The sequence below is a fragment of the Anser brachyrhynchus genome (assembly GCF_964034855.1).
Source record: "Anser brachyrhynchus genome assembly, chromosome: 7".
Classification (NCBI taxonomy): Eukaryota; Metazoa; Chordata; class Aves; order Anseriformes; family Anatidae; genus Anser; species Anser brachyrhynchus.
This window is the reverse complement of record NC_137701.1, coordinates 34,022,350-34,042,700: the sequence shown is the minus strand read 5'-3', so window position 1 is coordinate 34,042,700 and position 20,351 is coordinate 34,022,350. Positions and strand designations below refer to the sequence as shown.

At 43.3% G+C, this 20,351-nt stretch overlaps 1 protein-coding gene across 2 annotated transcripts in view; it reads right to left on the bottom strand.

Moving 5' to 3' along the window:
* The window catches only part of GPR39 (G protein-coupled receptor 39), a gene marked incomplete at its 3' end in the record, with an annotated part of 91,969 nt that overhangs the window by 54,287 nt on the left and 17,331 nt on the right, over positions 1-20,351 (bottom strand). Inside the window, exons 2-3 of one of the 2 annotated variants that reach the window (XM_080599397.1) lie at positions 19,174-19,728; positions 18,090-18,966 (exon numbers count right to left, since the gene is read on the bottom strand). In XM_080599397.1, coding sequence (XP_080455523.1) covers positions 18,090-18,957 — 868 coding nt within the window. In that variant the 5' untranslated portion in view covers positions 18,958-18,966; positions 19,174-19,728. Of the gene's footprint in view, positions 1-18,089; positions 19,729-20,351 lie in introns of both variants that reach the window. The other variant, XM_080599396.1, reaches the window with a different exon arrangement.

Below are 20,351 nucleotides of genomic sequence, written 5' to 3'. Positions count from 1 at the left end.
AACCACAGAGGACCCGAGGGCAAAGCCCCTGAGTGCAAGGGTTACAAATTTAGCAAAGCTATTGTCAGTAAACATGTTTATTTCTAAAGGTGTAAATACAAAATCTTGTTAAATAAAGTCACAGTGATGGCACCATTGAGGCAGAACAATTTAAGGCAGAGGCTGGGGGAATGAAATTAAGACCTATTTACTTCTGATTTGGGGAATGGAGTGGAGGGAGAGAAGCTGCTACAACTGAGCACTAAGGAAATTGCTGTTTGCTCTCTGAGGGGGTTAACTAGTTTCATTTTGAGAACCCTAATTGCAAGCAGGTTAAATAATAAATAACCCTGGCCAGGCTGTAGGCAAAGTATCAGGTGTTGAGGCCAGGAACTGGTGTTTTAAAAAGAAAAGCTTTAAGTGGTTCCCCAAAATAAAAGAACAAGCAGCTGGACAGTAGGAAAAAAAAAGCTTAAAGTCATAAAAGCTTTTGGGTGAAGTCAGAATCCTGACTTATGGAAGGAATAAAATCCTTAGTATGCTGCAGATGAGCAATTTCCCATATAGAAAAACTTCTTCTGCCCAGTGCTTTCCGTTATTAATAGTTCCTGTGTTTTAGATTATCTTCATCTGTAACAGTTAGCAAGTAATATGGCTTTATGAAGCTGCCACTGCCTTCTCCAACCAGAGAATTAAAAAGCCCTACTAGGCCAGGTTCCAGAACAAGACAATTATTAGTTCTTCCTCAATCAGGCTATGCAGATTCGGTGCTTGTTTTTGGGCGACTGTCCTGTCCGCTTGAGGAAGAGCACAAGAGCCGTAAAAAACCTATTACGGCTAGGATGCAAGAGGGAGCTATAGATTTTATGAACATAAGACATTCCTGGCTTATAGGATTTTATAAGCTACAAAGAGGAAGTTGTCTTCGAAGCATAAAGCAGTAGTCACTTCGCAATCACTTCTGGTCTTACGGGCATTCAAGGGGAAAACATCCTCTGTCAAATCACAGCCTATATAATCATATTTTCCACATATAAACTACCAAATTAAAGGCGGGAGAGAGACTCGAGGAAAGAAGGCTTCAAAGCAATTTCTTCACAAGCTGCTGTTGAGCCAGCTGAGGAGAAAGGGATTGCTGGTAGGGCAAAAGGAAGATCAGTCTCCAAAAAACTGGTTAATTACTCACATGTGGTCTCAAATCAAGTGCTGGTAGTAAACTGCACACATTTCTCCGTTTCAGAGATCCTGCACGTTTGTTCATTGCTGATTGACCTACAGCAGGCATAGTGGTGGAGGGAAGAAGGGGAAAGGAAGGAGAGGTTTCAGCTTCATTTCTTCACATCTTGATATTACTGGCCTGGAAAACCTGCACTATTACCATCAAATGCTGCTCTTCCGAAAAGTCCAAAATATTTGGTTGCACAGCGAGCGTTACGGTGACACCCGCATCACTCACACAAATGGCTGTTCCTGCGGAGTGATGTGCGCCGGAATTAAACTGTACGGTTTCACTGCTCTCTTAATTTTTCTACACTCCATATAATTCTTTTGCACATCAAACTGGAAATTTATTAGAAATTATAAGCCTACCCCCTACGCATCATGGGAAGCCTGCCATCCTAAACGCATAAAGCGCAGACATTTAATGCTCCAACGTGTCTGAGTGCCCAGGGCTAGGAACAAACAAGCCCGCAGGCTTCTCCCAGGGTTACCCCAAGATGCCGTCAGACAAAAGAGACACCCACGAGAGCTGTAGTCAGTCCATTTGGAAATACAGCTGCCTATCAAGGACAAACCAGAGACACTATAAAGCCATTGCGTTGGACCTGGCTCAAAATGAATTAAAAAAAAACCCTCCCAACATCTCCATGCTCAAATGAGAGGGAGAGAGAGGAATTGTTGAAAGCAGGTTTTCTAGGAGGGCAAAACAAAGAGGGTTCAAATGCAGCCCAGGGAGAGATGAGGTTTTCAAACACTGCCATGAGAGAAATACAACCAGGCTGCATTTCAGAGCCTCACTGCAAATTAAGGAGGTTTCTTCATGGAAACAAAGCCTATTTGCATCTACTGATGAGTATCTTGAAAAATGCAATACATGTCAGAGCACCTGATAATGGTGAACTCTCCAAAGAAAAATAATTGTTTTTAAAACAGGTTCTTGCATCTGCAGCCACAGAAAATGCAAAACAGAACAAAAACTGAACATGCTAAACAGTTGTAGCACATCATCTGTACTTCTCAGAAGAAGCTGGGCCACGTTTCTTCAGTAAATAAACATTTCTCATTTAGTATGTTTTCGTAGGCAGGGATGCTTGCTTTCTTCTTATCTGTACACTGCATAATACAATGGGCCCCTGGTCTCACATCGGGCTCCAAAATACTACCATGTAAGAGAGGAATTACAAGATATGTCACTGAAGTGCCTGCGTTTGTATAGATCAGTACTGCCTCTGCTAAGCCACGATAGGTTACTCGATATCATTGCTTCCAGCATAAGCTGGTGACTTTAAATGAGCAGCATCCAGTTGCTCTGGATTTTTTAAACTTGTATTATGGCCATAAATAGGTTACTCGCAGAATTACGTTTTATTCATGAATTGACTGTACATCTGCAGCACGTGGAAGATTTATTTTAAATTGTTTTTTTACAACTGATCTGAGGATGAAATGCAACTTTGCCATAAAGTTCACCAGCTGCAGAACTTTTCTCTGTCCCATAATTCTCCTTAGAGGAGGTTCAAGTGCTTTGGTGGGGAAACTTCCAGAGCAGATTATTTTTGATTTTTCCCCAGCTTGTTTTAGCGTGGTGTATGCTCCTCCACAGGCGCATGCACAGAACCTGCAAATATTAATGAGAGCTGTGCATGTGTTCCTGTGGGACGCAGACCTAATACTGAAACTCTCCGTTCTGTTACAGTGCTCACATTGATTTTATTTTGGCTAGAGGTGTCTGTGATTAGTCATTAAACCTCAAATACTTTCGGTTTTCATACTGAAGTGATAGTTACTATGAAGTGCTGTTATTATGTTTAAAACAGTAATATTGTATTTAAGAATCTTGGTATTTCTTTTCCTTCATGCACAATTTTATATGTTCTTACAGAAAATTACCAAGCATGGCAAATTAGAGAGCAACTTTTAACCAGGTTAAAGGCATTTTTGTTCAACGGCCAACTTCTAAAAGTTAACAAAAGGGGCAACAAGGAAAAAACCTGCAAAATCTGCACAACTGCACAGCTCCTGGCCACCTCCAAATGCATCTGGCATCTGCTCGCTTCTCTCTCTTTCTTGGTCCCAAGGATGGATGCATGCAGTTTTAGGAAAGATCGACCTAGACAGAGGGACTTAACCTGCTTGGCATGACTAGCAACACAGGAGAACCTATGGCAGCCCAGAAAGCAGAGAAGAAATCGACATTTGGCTGAGATAACAGGAAGGGCCAACACATAGAAGTTGCTTCACGATGATCTGCTGGAAAACAGCTCTCAGCCAAAGCACCTTGACCCACACAGCGTAGCAATAAAGCAGAGATGCTTCACCTCTTTTGGATTTTATATGAAGAACTGTTTTGTTTTGCTGAAGCTATCAATTTCTAATTTAATTATGCTGAATATTGAATTCTACTTGTGTAACCCCAAATTGTCAATATATTATTTCATTCCTGAGCCTTTCAGGTCCTTTCCTGTAAGACAATTCATCACAGTTCATTGAATTTCAATGCATTGCCCGATTTTTCTTCTTTGCTTGTGTACCAAAAATTACTTACTGTAAAATACTTATTTTAAAACTCTGATGATGACAAAGATATGTCCCCAATGTGATTTCAAGGATACACTTAAAGAAAAAAAAACAACCTCAGTAATAAATAAGTTGCGTGTTCATGGGATAGGAAGCAGAATAATTACTCAACTGCTTTAAATAAATTGTGGTACCTAATGTTAATCAGCTTTAGTAACCTCAAAAAAAAGGAAGTGAATGTACATTCATTTATATTCATTAACTATGCAGGTTTTCTATTTTAGGAAAGCAGAGGGGTTATCATGAGATTTTTTTTTAATTTCTCCTACAGAACACCAGTCCTTGGATCAAAAGGATTATGTTTCACTTTAAATATATTTTTTTAGGCTTCTAAATATTCTCCCCAAAAACATATTGAGCAAAAATTATCTTAACTGTTGAAGTACTAAAATAATAGGAAAATTAAATAAATAAGATTTGAACCCTGGGGACACTGACTTTCTCAGTGTTACTTCAAAAGATAAAAGATTTGAAAACTGTGGTGTAAAGTGGCAATGATTCCTGATCTGAAATGATTTTAAAGTCAGAGTTCAGGGGCTTGTTAACAAGATTTTTGATACCAAAGGTCCAAAGTGCTTCTAGGTCCTCCTGAATTCAGTGCATTGATCTCCTGTGCACCCCAACACACAACATGTGCCTGTCTAGGCTCCTGGGGCTTCTGCTGAATGAGGCTTTTTCCAAAATGTGGCTACTCCGTGTGGGAGCTGGGGTCCCCTTGAGCTCAGCCTGCTCAAAGATTACAACAAACAAACCAACAATCCAAAAAGAGCCCCACAAAAATCAAACAAAACTACCAGAAATTCCAGATACAAGAAGGGGAAGACATTGTGTCAGGCCGTGTTATTTTGGGCTGCTTTTCTTGCAAAATGCAACATGGTGCCAACCGAGGGGCTGTGGGCTGCTACCTCCTAAGTGTGAGGAAGCTGCCCAGCATGAGGAACATGCCTTGAGACAGGATGAATCTTTTGGTGAGAATGGTTATACCATTTCAGCATTCCCTGCTGTCAAAAAGGCCCACTTTTGGTGCCACAGGAACCCCAGAAAAGCAGAAACAGGGCACCGCTTCCTTAGGCTGAGCTGAAAATCTCTGCATGACGGCCCTTGTGTGTCCAGCAGTGCAAAGTTTCACTGAACAAAGCAGTAAAGCCAGACTGATCAAAACTGCTCAGGAACAACAGTGCTGAGCTTATAAACTTGTTTGTGAAAGGCAGCTGACACCTGATGTGGGAACTGAAACATCAGAGCAGGGTCAGTGCTTCCTGACCACTCTGCATCCCCACAACAGGAATTTTAGAGCTCAAATACCAAAGTGTGTATACATTTAATGGAGAGTTTACCAATTACTATCAATTACAGCATAAATTCTTCCTTTAATACAGGAGGGAAACCCAGGGCATCCTGGCTTTTCTTGAGGTGTTCAATGCAGCTGACCTTCTACTGCTGTCTTTTACATGGCAGGCTGGCAGGCAGGAGAGGCAGAAAGCACACCATAAATTCACTAATAACACAGGAAAGAAAACCCTCCCCAGTGACTACTTTGTGTTCTAAGACAAGAAGTAGAAAATTAAGCCTCCCAAATTACCAAGAAAGAATATATTTTTCCTCATCTCCCCCTCCCCCTATTTTTTTTTAAGCAGCTCCCTGTAAGAGTGTAGCAGAGCATCCTGATTTCAGTAAAAGCACTGGGAAATGTTTCAGAGAAGCAGAGCAACCAAAGTGTCAGGTTATCAGTTTCAACTAATATAAGACAATTGAAGTGAAAAGTGATGTGTCTGAAAGATAGAAAACAAAATGCAGAACTCCATTACCAAGAAGGTGAACAAGAAAACAGCATACAAATGTATTTGGGCAACTTGGTAGTAAAGAGAAGGGAAATTCACCTCAGTGCTGCTACGAATAGGAGTCCCAGCCATGGGCTCAGACTACACAGCATGCAGGACCATTCCTCAAGACTACCTGGAGCAACATCAGATACCTAAAGTGAAATTGCTTTAATTCTCCACCGATGTCTATTAAATTGCATTAATGCAGTGGAGCTCTCCCATGCCCCAGTAGGTCCCCCACAGACAGCAAGGCACAGGTGCCAGCTCCAAGAAAGGAGCATTTCTGCCCGATTTCCATTTCCTACCAGAAAACATCATGCTTTGAGGAAGGCTTGCAAGAGCCTGTTGTGATTCCTTGGCACCATCCACGTGGCACGGAGAAGCTGCCTTCCTCCTAACATCTTAACTGATTTGGGAGCAATTCCTCACCTTGATCGTTAAAGGCTAAAACCAAAATAAACGTGATCAATTACAGCATTCGAAGCCCAGGAGGAAATTTAAAAACCAGCTTACATGGCCAGGCTTTCAGTGAAAATAGGCCCTTGCCGAGAATAGGCAGAGCATCTCTGAGCTTAGCGGAGCTGACAGCTACATTTGCAGGACAACTGCACCGTGCACATTTGCAGGACAACTGCACCGTGCACATTTGCAGGACAACTGCACCGTGCACATTTGCAGGGTGTTGGAGCAGCAAACGGGAACTCAACTGGCTGATTCTCGGCACACAGAAGGGTTAACCTTACCTTTCACGACAGAAGTTAACCCAAATAAGGTCTGTGCCATTCAGTCTGAAGGGAAAAGAAATCAATTCTGGTTCCCGTGGGTAGGATTTCACCACTTGATTAGAGAAAGAAATGAATCTTTAAAGTATACTTACAGGAAAGGTATTTGCCATATGCATGAGAGATGGGAATGGCTGCATCCCAAGTTAATGAAATCAAGTCTTCTGTGCCTATTTGAGGATTTCATCTATTTGAATTATGCAAATATCAAATATAACTTCGTTGTATAAAACTTCAAAATGAGAATGCTATCCGTACATCCAGGGAGGCCGAAATAATATCCCCACTCCCCAAATTTAACACTGATTGAAGGCCAACAAGAGGTTATGATTCGGTCCTGCCGCACTGCGTTCGTGCTGTGACAGTCAATTTAGAGGACATTCCTGCCTGTCAGTAAATAAACGTGAAGTCATTTTAAATTTCACTTCCATTTGATAAGGTTAAAGCAATTCTCTCTCGGAGAAAGGCACTCGGAGGCAGGTTTTCGAATGCCAGTCATCAGGCACACAGGGACTAATGGGCACGCTGGTGGTGGAGGAGGGTATTGAGGCAGGCTGGTACAGAGGGCCTGCGGGCAGCCAGGGGAGGAAAGCAAAGGTGATGTCCTGATACTCAGAAACCCCAACACACAAGAAATGGATCCTTCATTTACAACAGGAACCCATGTGTGCACCGGGCTGTGTGGTCCCAGGCCAGATTTCTGAAAGTCTGCTTTTGCCAGCAGGTATTTGCCAAGAAAATGTTTACCTTATGAACATTTGCTTGCTGCACCTTTCCAAGTCCAGCACCTTCCTAAAGCAGGATGCTGAGTCACGCAGTGCCACACCAAGGAGTGACAAACATAACCTCCTCCTTCCAACCCACCGGAGGCCTGGGCTTCACGACCAGACATCCCTTAACTCCTGGCATGGGCATCCAAACCACAGACTTGCAGAAATCAGCATGTTCTCTGCCCCAGAAACCGAACTAGTTTGGTCCAGCTCTCCAGTTGGAAGGTTGTCCCTGAACATGTCCTTCTCATGATTAGAAATTTTCTCATTTCTGTCTGTACTCATTCATGGCCCCTGTAGACCTATTAGTTCTTGTGCCAACGCCATCATTTAGATCAATGCAGAGAACATGGTAATATTTTGTAATATCAGAGCATTTGTACTGCAGGACAATGTTTCCTAAATTGTCAATATGCTCTTTATAATAGAAAGGAATGCATTTAAATGTTGGCTTGGACCAGAAGACAAAAAGAAAAGGGACATTTGAATTTCAAGTTGCTATCAAAAAGCTTCTTAGAATTCAGCAGACGTGCATATAAGTGGGAACAGGAAAAGTGAAGGGAATCACGACAATGGAAAGTTCCTGTCTCCAGACATTCACTTTTAACAGTGAACTCCCACGGCTGCCTCCAAGTACACCAGGTGGGGAAAGTCCTTTAAGAAAGGGCACAAGAGAAGCATTGAAAGAGAGATGAGGTACACAGTCCCAAACCTCCACAGGGACAGAGAGGTGAGATCTGCTCTGGCTTTGCTCAGAGGCAGCTCCGATGGTCCCTCGTACTCACCAGACGAGCAGACTGCAGTTTCAGAACTCTCTCTTCCAGCCGTTCTATTGCAGGTTATTCTCCTTATAGACCAAATTAGCAAATCCATACTCAGCATGGATTTAAAGCTCTATAAATTCAAAGTTAGTCAAGGGTACTATGACTTTGAGACAGTCTCTAAGCTGGAGGGGAAGACTCGTGCATGCTGGAGGGAAGGTCCCTGGCTCCACAGCTGAGACAAGGGTGACTGCAAACTCCTTGACATAAGGTCTAACCTTAACAGGCCGGGCAGCCCTGAGCTGTTTCTGAAGGTGCACAGCAAGACTGCTACGCTTAACTGGTTGCACCAAGAGATCAGACTGATTGTCCTGGAGTAACTCCACTGATGGCTGTTCTGAGTCAGTTTTGCAAGATTTTCAGATCAGGGTACAAACCAGATTTTCCTCTTTCCTCAGTACTCACTGCCCCAATGTTCTTACAGACAACTCAAAGCCAGACATATTCTTAGTTTTGCTACATTAAACAAGATAACCTAATTTTAGCTTCCATTAAGGTTCATCTCCACATTCCCCAGTCACCTTAGTAGCCCTACTCTCCAGCCTCGATGCGGGTAGTTTTGACGTTTTGTCAAAAGTTCAAGTTTAAACAAGAACATCTTTTAACCCATTACACCTCAGTAGCAAAGTTCCTGCCTTAGAATCAATGTCCGAGTTTTCAAAGGTATGTGTAGGCCTGCAAATACCAACAGAAGCCTTTACAAATCTAGGCAGGAGTTGGTATCATTGTTATTACCACTAGAATTTAAGTATTCAGGCTTTCATGACAAAAAGATTACTCAGATACCATCTTTTGAGCACCTCTGACACAACCCAATCCAGCCATTTCAGACCTGAGTTTCTGACCTGTTGAATGAGCTCGTGACAGAGTCAGAAGGCTGTCACTATCGACAGGGCAAGGGCAAACAATTCCACTTGACCAGCAGACTCTCTTTTGACTTTGTCCTTCACCATACGACGTTAGTTCTTATCTAATGGTCAGAAATGTGCCATGTTGAAGCTGCACCCACAACAAAGACTGTTTGAATCTCTCTGTACGTTATTGCTGAGGTACTGCAATCTTTCGGTACCTTAAAGGCTTAATTCTGATCGTTGGCCCAGTTATAGCAGCTTCAAGAGCTTTTCTTCTACAGCTATCTTAAGCATTCCCTTGAGATTCGGTTCTTGAACACCTTCATTCTTAATGCCTTTAAGGGACAAATTTAAGTTCATTTTCCTTTTCGAAATCAGGAGAGCCCAAAAGTTTTCTTTACTGCAGAGACATAATGTGAGGCACAGGAAGAAAAAATTCAGCAAATACTGGAGCTGATCAAAAGAGACACATTTTGACTCCTCTAGATTAAAAATAAATGCACCCCAGTAATGTATAAATTTTTTTCTTTACAGGTTTATGGTTTAGGAGTGTATAGGAAAAATGACCTTTCAATAACCAAAGTTTTAGAGAGAGCGTTTTAATTTTTTCTTGTTCAGCCAAACACCTTTTTCCACCACCTTAAAAAGCATATGTTCTTCTTCCTGTCTGAAGGCAGCCCCTGATTAATTGCCTATTTTGACATAATACAGAAAGTTCAGAGCAGTCATACTTGGACAGACCTAGCAGTCATCTGGCAACTCCTTTCTCTTTGTGATAATCCCACATTGGCACCTGTGGGAGAAGGAACAAGCAAGAGGGATTTTCCTGTAGTATTCACACCAAGTTTCTGGCACTCACCACCATGAGGACCTTCCAAAGTAGAGACTGTATCTTGTTCTTGACAGCACTATCCTTCAAGGTTATATTCAATCTATTTTGGAGCCCACTTTTACATTTGGTCTCCACAACAGTTAATTCCACAATTCAGATTTTACACTTCATGGAAGAAGTGCTGGAATAATTGTAGTTGCTGTACTTTAAAGGGTACACATATACTGGACTCCATGGATTTTTCTAGGAAGGAGCAATCAGGAGAGTCTCCTAACATTCCTTCAAATCAAAATCACCTTCAGCAGCACCCTGTTAGATATAGCAGCAAAACAAGAGTGAACCGAAGGGAGCCCGTCCTTGAGCTACACGAGACAATCATTGCACTCAACAAAAAGCAACCTGGCAATATTATATGGAAGAGTAAAAACAAAGCAGCCTTGCAGAAATATTATATGAATAGGGACAAAATATTTAGTCTCTCCTCTGAAAAGGGCTATATCTGAGAAGCTCTTTTGCGGGGTTCAACGAGAGATTGGAGCAGAAGGGCTGCCTGAATACCTGCGCAGATGCTACCTAATAAAACACGAGGAGAGAAAGCCATTTACGCTGGGTGAGGACTGGTATGGATAGCTAAGCAATTTTGTCTTCTCTAATACACCTCTGTGTCTGGGGTTCTTTACACACATGAGTATAATTGAGTTTCCTGGTAATTATTATGTATGTGCACCTGTTTGCAGGTGGATGTCAAGTGTTTTTTGAGTGCTCATACAACTCTCTCTCCCTCTGTACGTCTCCCTAACAAGCAGACAGCTGGTTTCAGAGAGACCCTCAACTCTAACCCCATAAACTGTACTTCCAACCTGAATACCTTCTTTAAAAATTCATAGAAACAAATATGCTAAGTGCTTTTAAGAGACAATTAAACGTAACAACCATGGGCATGGAAACAGCTTAAGGAGAAGCAAGGGAAAGTTAGCTCATAACAATACTGGACCTCTTTCTCAGTTTCACCATTCCTTACAAGTTAGTATTTATACAATTAAGAGGCTTTTGGCAAACTCATTTAATCCATAATGGTTTGACCTTGATATTACTCATACATCTGCAACGGAGTTCAGAAGATAACTGCTTTCTCACTTACATCTGACATCTAGCAGTACAAACTTGCTTACAATGCCCTCAAAAAAGGTGAAGAAGGTGCTACAACATGTGCCAACCATAAGTCTTAACTGTTTATCTTCCGTGGAAATTCCATCTTGTTCGTTTTTCAACTGTTCTACCTATCCAGTGAAATTATAGGCTTAGGAACTCACTTGTAACAATGAAAGAGACAAAAATAATCTTTAACCTGTTGGTTGGCAGTTCACTGGTTCTGTTTCTAATACAAGTTTTGCCCTTAGGAAATCAAGAAGTTATGTAGTATTGAAAGCTTCACATTACTAATAAATGCTCAGATATTAAAGTTGTCTTCTATTAAAATTCACGGGCTAGCAATCATTGTTTAAAGATAATGGTCTTAACATCAGCTAGGAAAACAAAAGATTTAATTTTGCGAAATGTGGTATAATTGGAATATGAAACAATAGAGGAATAGATAATGCATTTAATTTTCACAGGTGAAGACTTCAATAAATCATGTGTGAACTTGCCACAAATGAGTCTCATTTACTGAAACTGGAAAGTTTGAAGAGCAATCTGTGTTTGAGATGGTGTCTGGCTCAGAAGAGATAGCAAGAAAACAGAAAGTGGAAAATTAATGCTTAAGAAAATAGTCTCTTGACCAAAGAATGAGGGCAGTCAACCAGAATCAATAGGACAGGGTTTCCCAAAGTAGGGGTGCTGATTTTTAGCTGAGAACAATCTCCCTCAATTCATTTCATACCTGGAGCAACATCTATTTTTCTCCACTTTGATGGAACTAAAGTAAAGTATAAAGAGGCGGAAAGATGCTCATGCTGTGTGCGCCACGGGATGAGCTAGGCTGAAGCAACATGCCAACACCTATAGCTCACCATCAGAACAGGTGAAATACCCGTTTCCTTGCAAGGACCAGCTGCGAGTCAGAAGCACGGCCGCGATTTTCACTAAGCACCAGTGAAGCATTCATTGTCCTCACCGCTACTTGTGTACAGAAGCAAAGACAGTAGCTGTGTGTGCACAGAGACCGCATCTGCGAGGACAGCACACATGAAGAATGATGTGGATTACACCGGTAGTGAATTTGGCTCTCCAAGTATAGTATTTTCAGGGTTAGGTTGCTTTTAAAGCTGCAGACTTCACTTTCAAGCAATTTTTGAGTACTCTAATGCAAAGTGTAATCACACATTGATTTTTCCATTAAAACTACAAAAGTCTTAAATACCCTGGGGGTACTGGCCTCAATTAGTCCCTATTCTTACATTCTTTTTCTCTCTGCACCATTTTGCCATTCCTCTGAGTAGGAGGAAAGGAAGACCGTCTATTTAAGCCAAAAGCACAATCTCCTAGTACATGAGTCCAGTTAAAAGCAGCAGTAGATAAATTGCTTTCTCTACAATAGGGAGGAAAATTATGCTGTTTTTGCTTATGTTCATTTTTAAATTGCATTGTGGAAAAACGGAAAATATCTAGATAGCTGGACTTTGGAAGTTTGCCTTGAGTGTATTTTACTGTGGCTATGTTTTGTTGTTGTTGTTTTGTGTTGTTTTGTTTTTTAACAAAAACAACAACAACAACAACAAAAGTCCCATAGCTCATCAGAGGAGGCTGGCTGTACACAATTGCCCCGAGAAGCTGAGATCCCTGCATGCGGTCTTTCCATTGTCATCTGCTGAATTGCTGAGCTTCGGTTTTGTGCTACCAGTGTTCGCTAGCATTGATTAGTTTTGCCGTTGACACCAGGTTAATACTTTTGCAGAAAAGAGGAAAGCAAAATTTCCTGAACACCACCAAGTAAATCCCTTGCTTTGATCTCTTTTCCAGAAAGCAACACCTAAAGGAAAAATCTTACTGGTGGCAGGGGTGGGTGTCTCATTCGGCTGAATAGTCAGCCCCTGGTCTCTGGGTCCAGGTGTTTGATGCCCCCTGCTCAGCCCCTGCTACTCATTTCAGAGCATGCAGTCTCCTGCTTGTCTTGAGTACTTCGAAGCCCTGCTCAGGGAAATATATAGATGAAGACACCATATAAAACACATAGATGAAAATCATATCCAGCCTACAATATATTTATCTTCAGGCACCTCTCCAACAAAGTCTCTGAAGAAAGGCAGCTGAGTGGAATGATTAAAGAAATGAACCGAGAGGAGTCAATGAAGCTGAGTTTAAAGAACACGGGCTGGAGCTGAGTTCTTCTGGAATCTAATCAATTAGGTTATTCTTTCAATTTTTGTTCTACCAAGTTTTACCTTTTTCAGTAAGGAAAAAAACCAAGCCAATTTCCAGCCTACGAAGAAGCATCTAATTTTCCTGTAACAGAAGTCCTACCACTGTCAAGCTATGCAGTGCCTGAGTCATCTCTAGATGACAACCATGTATTTTTTGCAGAGTACTTGAAGTAATTTGTCCTCCTGAAAATCCAATTGCCAAGTGCCTTGCGAAATACATTTCCTTAGTGATCTTTGGAAAGGCTATTTCTACACACAATACCTTTATTCTGAGCAAAATATTAATCTGCCAGCAGTAGTATATCAGGGGGAGAAAACAGTGCTCCAGCTCAAGTTCTGAGAGATCTTTTTAATTTCTGACTCAATGTTTTATCTGTCTTTAGCTTATGGCCAGGTTCAGTTGTGTCCATGGTGTTTATAGTGGCATTTGGGGTTGTTACAGAATAGCCTACCATCATTTTAACAGCCGCCACCTCTGCTTTTCCAGCCCTTCCCTTTTGCTCATTTTATTTGGATTTAGAGGGAGGGAGTGCCTTTCCTTCAACGGCACTCACCAGAGTCTCAGCAAAGCCTCTAATTTCTCTTACTCCATAAAACAGACCAGAAGCTACCTGTACCATACCACAACACATGAAACCAACACTGCTACCATCTTCAAGCTGACACTCTGCGTACCTGAGAAACATACTAAAGCATTAGATAAAAGGAAAATTTAAATAAAGCCACCACACTGCCTTTCTCAAATGGAGGCACTGCCACAGGTTATGATCTGTGCAACAGTTTCATAGCAGCTGGATTGCTCTGATACTTCCCTCTTCTGGAAGAGAGAGGTGGGATGGCTGCACATCTCGTGGTGGTCAGGAGACAGAAGAGCGTGCCTGGATGCCGGCAGGAAAGCGACAAAGCACCTGCAGCGCCTTGCAGCCCCACGCTGCCAGACCCATCTGCTGCTCCGAAAGGGCAGGCTGTAAGCACATAACAAAGAAAAGCAGTGCATATAGCAACACGAAAGGACTTTTCAAGCTCAATGTATTTACCGTGGTAGTCCTGAGGCTGCTTTATACAAAATAATTAAAGCCTTCAGCAGAAGCACAAAACTGAAGCTGGCAAGGGAAATACCACAGAAGCTTCAGAAGTGATAAATTTTCCATCTGGGACAGTCAAAACTCACTTCATCTTTGAGTACAAGTTCAGGCCAGTCAGATCTAGCCTGATGACAAACCATGCAGGTGCTTTTGCATAAAAGCAGTCTTAGATTAGTGACCAGATTAGGAGGGAAGTAGCCGAGGCCCACATGGCTGGCCCGGGCCTGCTGCCGCTGAGGTGAGCCCCGCCGGCGGCTTGCACAGGGCCTTGTCCCGCACCGCTCCCCTTAATGACTGCTGGAGATTAACGACGAAGTTAATGATTCCTGAAGATTTTTAACTGACATAGTTTCAGCACTAGTGTACTACTGCACTAGCTGGGTCTCCCTTTTGCAGGACCCTTCTGTTATATTCCCTCCCTTTCTTTGCCATGACCCAGCCGAAGTCCCCAAACCCACCCTTTGTCAAGAGCTCCCTGATGGGGTGGCAGGTGCCTCAGCTCGGGTGCCAGAGCAGCCAGAGGGCCCCAGCAGCACCCCGTGACCATTTGGGTATCTCTCTCATCACCGTCCGGCCCTTCACAGTCCCAGCAGAAAAACAAGAGCATCACAGTGGGCTGAGAATTAGGAGGCTTTAAATACTATTAAAAGCTTGCATTTCATCAAAGTGCCATCCACCCAGTGTTTTCATAAGCACAGTAACTATTCAGTTTCTGCTGCTGGGGGTGGAGAAACTTCTATAATCAAGTGCTGCCGTGAGCCACTCAAAAATTAAGTTCAGCTATATTTTCCTTACTGTTGAGGAGAGCCCACACTCGACCAGACCCATGTTGCCCTTCCCTAGAAGAAAGATCTGCTGTCCCAACATGAGCAAAGCTGCTTTAACAGCTATGGAAAACCCACACAGTGTCACCCAGTCTCATCTGCCCTGCTCGTGTGGATGGGCCGACCCACTGGAGGCACTGGAGTTTTACCACCTCACTCAGAAGATGATCAAACAAATCACATGCACAGAGATTGCAGGAAGCATGCCCCAGGCTACCCAAAGCCCCAAATGCCCAATTTCAGGAGCAGGAGCATTAAGCAAAGCCTTACATGTACTACCATATCATCCTTGAAGCCAACAGTAATAATGGGAAAGAAGCAGGAAAGCGCAGCACTGCGCAGCCTAGTTTATAAAAACAGAACTAATTTTCTCCAGAACACTGGGACAAATGTGTATTCCCCCACTGGGGCAAACCCACCAAAATTCGAGCCGAACAGCCCCTGGAAGTGCTCCCTCTCCATCACCAGGTTCAGAATTACAATGACTGCTGCACCAGCCCCTCCTCTCCACCATGGGCATGGTGAGGGCAGCAGCGACAGGAGCAGACATCCCTACACCACGGACCTCAAAGCCCCAGCCAGCCTCTCTAGGCTTTAAACCAAAGGACTGGACCCTTGCAGCCACCCCCTTGGAAGAAAGCCCTTCCCCTCGTGAGCTCAGCCTGCCCAGCACCATGGTGCTCCCCTCTTTTAGCCCCTCTTCCCCCTCCTCCTCCACCCCAGCTGTGGTGTCAGCCTGGCCAGGGCTCACCCTGCAAGCACCAGTGCCTCCCACAGCACACAGTTTTTCACTTTCAGCATTTACAATTTGTTTTCATGAATTTTCTTGAGTGCCTCACAATAACGTGACACTAAAAAAGCACCAGTTCCTTCTTGTGTCTCTTTCCACTTAGCTTTTCCTCATCGTCAAGAGATTTATGAATTTAATCTCCGTTTTGGAGAACTTATCACTTTTAACAACTAGAAGAAGAAGAAAATGCTAAATTGTTTTTATTGCTGTTAGATGTTTGAAGACATCTTGCTATATGCTGTCATTTACATTTCACATTAAAAGTGAAATATGTTGTAAATGAGCAAATATTTGTTTTAATTTGACCCATCTGTTAAACGAAAAACAAAGAGGACTTCTAAATCACTATATTTAAATTCAGCAATTTGTAAACAATTTATATGTTCATTTCTTCTGGGTTAAAACTGCCCTAAAGCATCACTCTTATGAAATCTCCAAATTAAATTGCTTTGCATTGTTCTTAGGGATGCAAGCCACCGTTTCTTCCTCTTCAGTTTATTAATTTATTTCCCAACCCAAGTTAATTAGCAAGACTCATATTAAGAGCCATTTAAAATATGCCACGGAAATCATTTCAGGGGATTCACAGAAGTGTCTACCGGCTCCAGAAAGCTGAGAGCAGAGAAAGCGTCAGATACCGGCGGCAAATTCCCGTAAGATAAAGCAATCCGCTTGTCCTTTCATTTATTTTGTTTTTTAACACTTCTGCAAGCAGCAACAGGTCTGCACTATTCCACACTAGACTATCAGCAAGCAAGAAAAATAATCAAGGAGGGGAAGAAAAGCCGCAGTAATTTACCTTCACCTCTCAACCTGACTAGAACTTGCTACAGGATTTGGATCTTAAACTGGACTTTAATGTAGCTGTGGGTGATAATTTACAAGGAGAGCGAGATCCACAGACATTTAAGGATCCCACAGTAGCACTTAACTTAAAGAGCAAAGCCTTATCCCTTTTTCAGCTCTGTGCAACATGCTGCATTTAGCTTCAGCTGTTAAGCTTCCAGCCCAAAAGTCAGTACTTTTGGTGGACTCAGGTATCAAGAGCCCTTTTAATCATCCTGATACGGGGGCTCTCGTCCCTGACTAATAGATGCCTTGTGTGAGGAGATGATTTCTTCTTCAGATGTGCACCCTGGGCATGCGGAAGAGCCGTGCGCAGCCTGCAGCGTCACGTCTCCCATCTGGAGGGTGACGGCAGGCACAGCTCACGGCTCCAGCCTGTCCCCACGCCTGAGTCACAGGCCTCGTCTGACAGGTTGCCACCACGCCTGCAGCAGAAAAGGTGCCGGTTGCACCCTGGACTCTTTGCCCTGCACCCTTCCCAGCCCCAGACCAGGGCAGAAGCAGGACTAGCTGAGGAAGCAAGGGATTCTCAAGTCATCACCATCTACATAAAGCTCTAGAAGTGGGCAGATCCACGAGTTTCAGCTCCCTCTCTGCAATATCAAGCAGAGCATCAAAAATCAACACAGGAATCCTAGGTCTGCTGTTCATTCCTACACAAGATGGTTCATTTATTATACCCAGTATCGTATTAAGCAACCCAACAAAACAAGAACTAGCTGTAATTCAGCCAGGACATGATTAAGGGTACCTCTAAGAGCATCAACAAATGTGGAGACTGCATGGATCACTGCCTGGAAAGAGTCCAAGTTGGTAAAATGACAGCTTGATTAGTTTTTGTCTGACAAATGTGGCGAGAGAGATCAGAATCAAACATAATTCCAAGGTTATAGGCCTTCAAATAAAACCAGGAAAAAAATCAAAAAGGGCAACAGCAATTTGCAAGACCAGATCAGCTGCCCAGCCCAGCTTCCTTAATGCTCGGATGCAACACAGCCACGGCAAAGCTAAATCAGTGCACTTCAGGGAGCATCCCGAGTTAACAGGGACATGCCTTCAGAGCGGGACAAGCTTTAGATCTTGCAAGACAGTCTGCCCTCTTATTAAGTGCCTTACTAAATATGCACGTATTTAATGGGAAGACATGCAAGTAGAGCTACTTTATATCCAGGCAGCTGTGGCTATTGCTACCACAAAGGTCAAGCAGTAACATCCTGTTACCACTATTGCTGCATGTAGACATGCAGTATAATCAGGCAACATAAATATTAGACAGTAAATGGATTTTTTCTTCTCTCTTCCCTCCCACCTGTTCTAACAACAAAAATAGTCAGAAACATGCAGAGAAATCAGGTTTCTTAAATATGTCATTGCAACCAGAAGTATGCCTCTCCATCTCAGACCAGTTTCAAACCACACATCCCCCATTCGGGGGAACTTGGTGAGGCAAGACGCAGGCCTCTGGTTTTCCTACCTTTGTGGGAAGGGGGCAGGGGAGGAGAGGCAGAGTAGAACAGGGCTCTTACCCAGGAATAGAGTGATCTGTCTCCTGGAGCTCTTGCCCTCTGAGCTCTCACTTTTCCTTAGGTACTGCTCCTGGTGTCCTAGTTCACCCTTCACCGCCACAGTTCCTTTCTTGTGGATCTTCAGGGTCTTCATCATGCTGCGGCACATGAAGGTGACAGACCCCAGCACTATGATGTACACAGCAAAGGCAGTGAAGATGCTGGCCTGAAAAACAGGCCACTTGGAGGAGAGGCTGGTACAGATGGTCATGTTGTCCTTCACATGCGGTAATAGGTGCCTGGGAGTCGGCTTCACGCAGCCCATCCTACTTTGGTAGCCCTCGATGATTTCCAGGGGATATTCTGTGCCCATGGCAAAGAGCAGGGGCAGAGCCACGATGACAGATGTCACCCAGACAAAGGCGATGAGCAGCTTCACTGTGCGGGGTCCGGAGAGTGCCTTGAACTTGAAGGGGTGGCAGATAGCCACATACCTCTCAAAGCTAAGGGTGGCCACATGCAGCACGGTGGCATAACTGCAGGCTTCAAAAAGAAAACAGTAGAGCTTGCAAGCCACATTGCCATTTGGGGTGGCAAAAGGGCTCCAGATGGCGCTGAAGAACTCCACGGGCATGCCAAGCAGGATGACCAGCAGGTCTGAGCAGGCCAAGCTCACCATGTGGTTCGTGACCTCCTTCTGCAGGTAGCCTTTCTTCTGCAGGATCTTGGTGGCCTTGATAGTGATGCTGTTGCCCAAGATGCCTGCTACAAAGATGCAGATGTCGAGAGAGGCCAAAGTGATCTTGATCCAATGAGACACCTCAAACTCTGGGATATGAGTGTGGTTAATGAGATGAAAACAGTCTGAAGAGGATGTCTGTCCTTCCATGAGCAGCCCCTGGGAGGAGGAAGAGGGAAGAAGAGCCTCCCTGATGTCCAAAATCACAGAAAATAGATCCTTTCTCGCTTTGCCCCCTTCACCAAGACGCAGAGGTCAGAGCAGTCAGGTACAATGAAAGTGGCTGAACTAGACACACCTGTGGGTTTTGTAAGCAGCAGCAGCTGAGTCAGTAATCTGAGTGGGAGAGAAAGTCTTAGCTCTTACCAATCTGTAGCAAAGCTGCCGTACTCCAGCCCTTTGTGCTGTGAACTGCACTCCTTTCAGCTCTTGCCTCTTCTGTGAGTGAAGGCAGTTTTCTGTCCTGACCACAGCAGGAGGAAGTCAGAGTTTCTATGTGGTTATCACTGGTCTGTTAACCATTAACCTAAATCTTGGTTATCCCTATGTACTGATAGCAAAGCACGTTTAGAGAGAAAAGAAAAAAGAAACTCCCAAGTCTGAAACACTTCCTGTAATAAGAGCTCCTTCTCAGGGACAAAAAGAGGTGTTTCCCCGAGACCTGTTAGGTTGGTGGGGTGAGGCTGAGTGTGTGCACAGGCGCTGAAGAGAAAGTATCTGCTCATGAGTTTAACATTAACCAGGGTTCATACTTTACTTCTCTATGTGGTGACACCAACATGCTTCACCACTTTACATTTCCTTTAGTGAAGATCTCAGCGTCTGGTGCAGCGGTGTTTGTTGTGCAGCTTCCGTGGCCATGGACCCATTTACGTCAACAGGAGGTTCTGGTTTTTCATGAATCTCTTCAGAAGTGATAAGCTGAACAAGATATAAACATATTGATTGTCTCCCTTTAGATTTCCATCTTCTCATGTTAGATAACAAAAATAGTGAAGTTAGCAGTCCCAATCATGCTCGTGCTTTCTAATAATCAGGAGTAGCAGGGGATGAAAATGTACTTCCCTCTCCTGTGTCTCACCCCAGGGAGAATGAATTTAATGCACTCTTTAGTTTTAGTTTCAAACCATAGCACTGAAGGCTCCCAAGGTAACCCCTGGAAACATTTAATTAGAGGGTGTGTATATGGATTAGGAAACCTTTAAATTACAATGCAAAACGGCAGAACAGCTTTTGCAGCTATAATCAAGAGAGAGACCCAATACAGTGATCTGTTCTAATACCAAATCTAAGAACAGTGGGTTCACAAAGTGATTTTTATTAACTAGACAAGCTCATGTGACACTTTCAGCTTGTGATAAAAGAGAAACATTAGAAAGCTGTTATTAAGCAGTCTGCTCACATTCACTGGTTATCACTGTACCTCAGCAGCCCAAGAACATAATGAACAAAAGATGCCCAAAACAGGATAATCAGCACCTGTTCCTATGCATTATTTATGCAGTCCTATTTCAGCAAAACCACCTCAAACCTTGCACAACTTC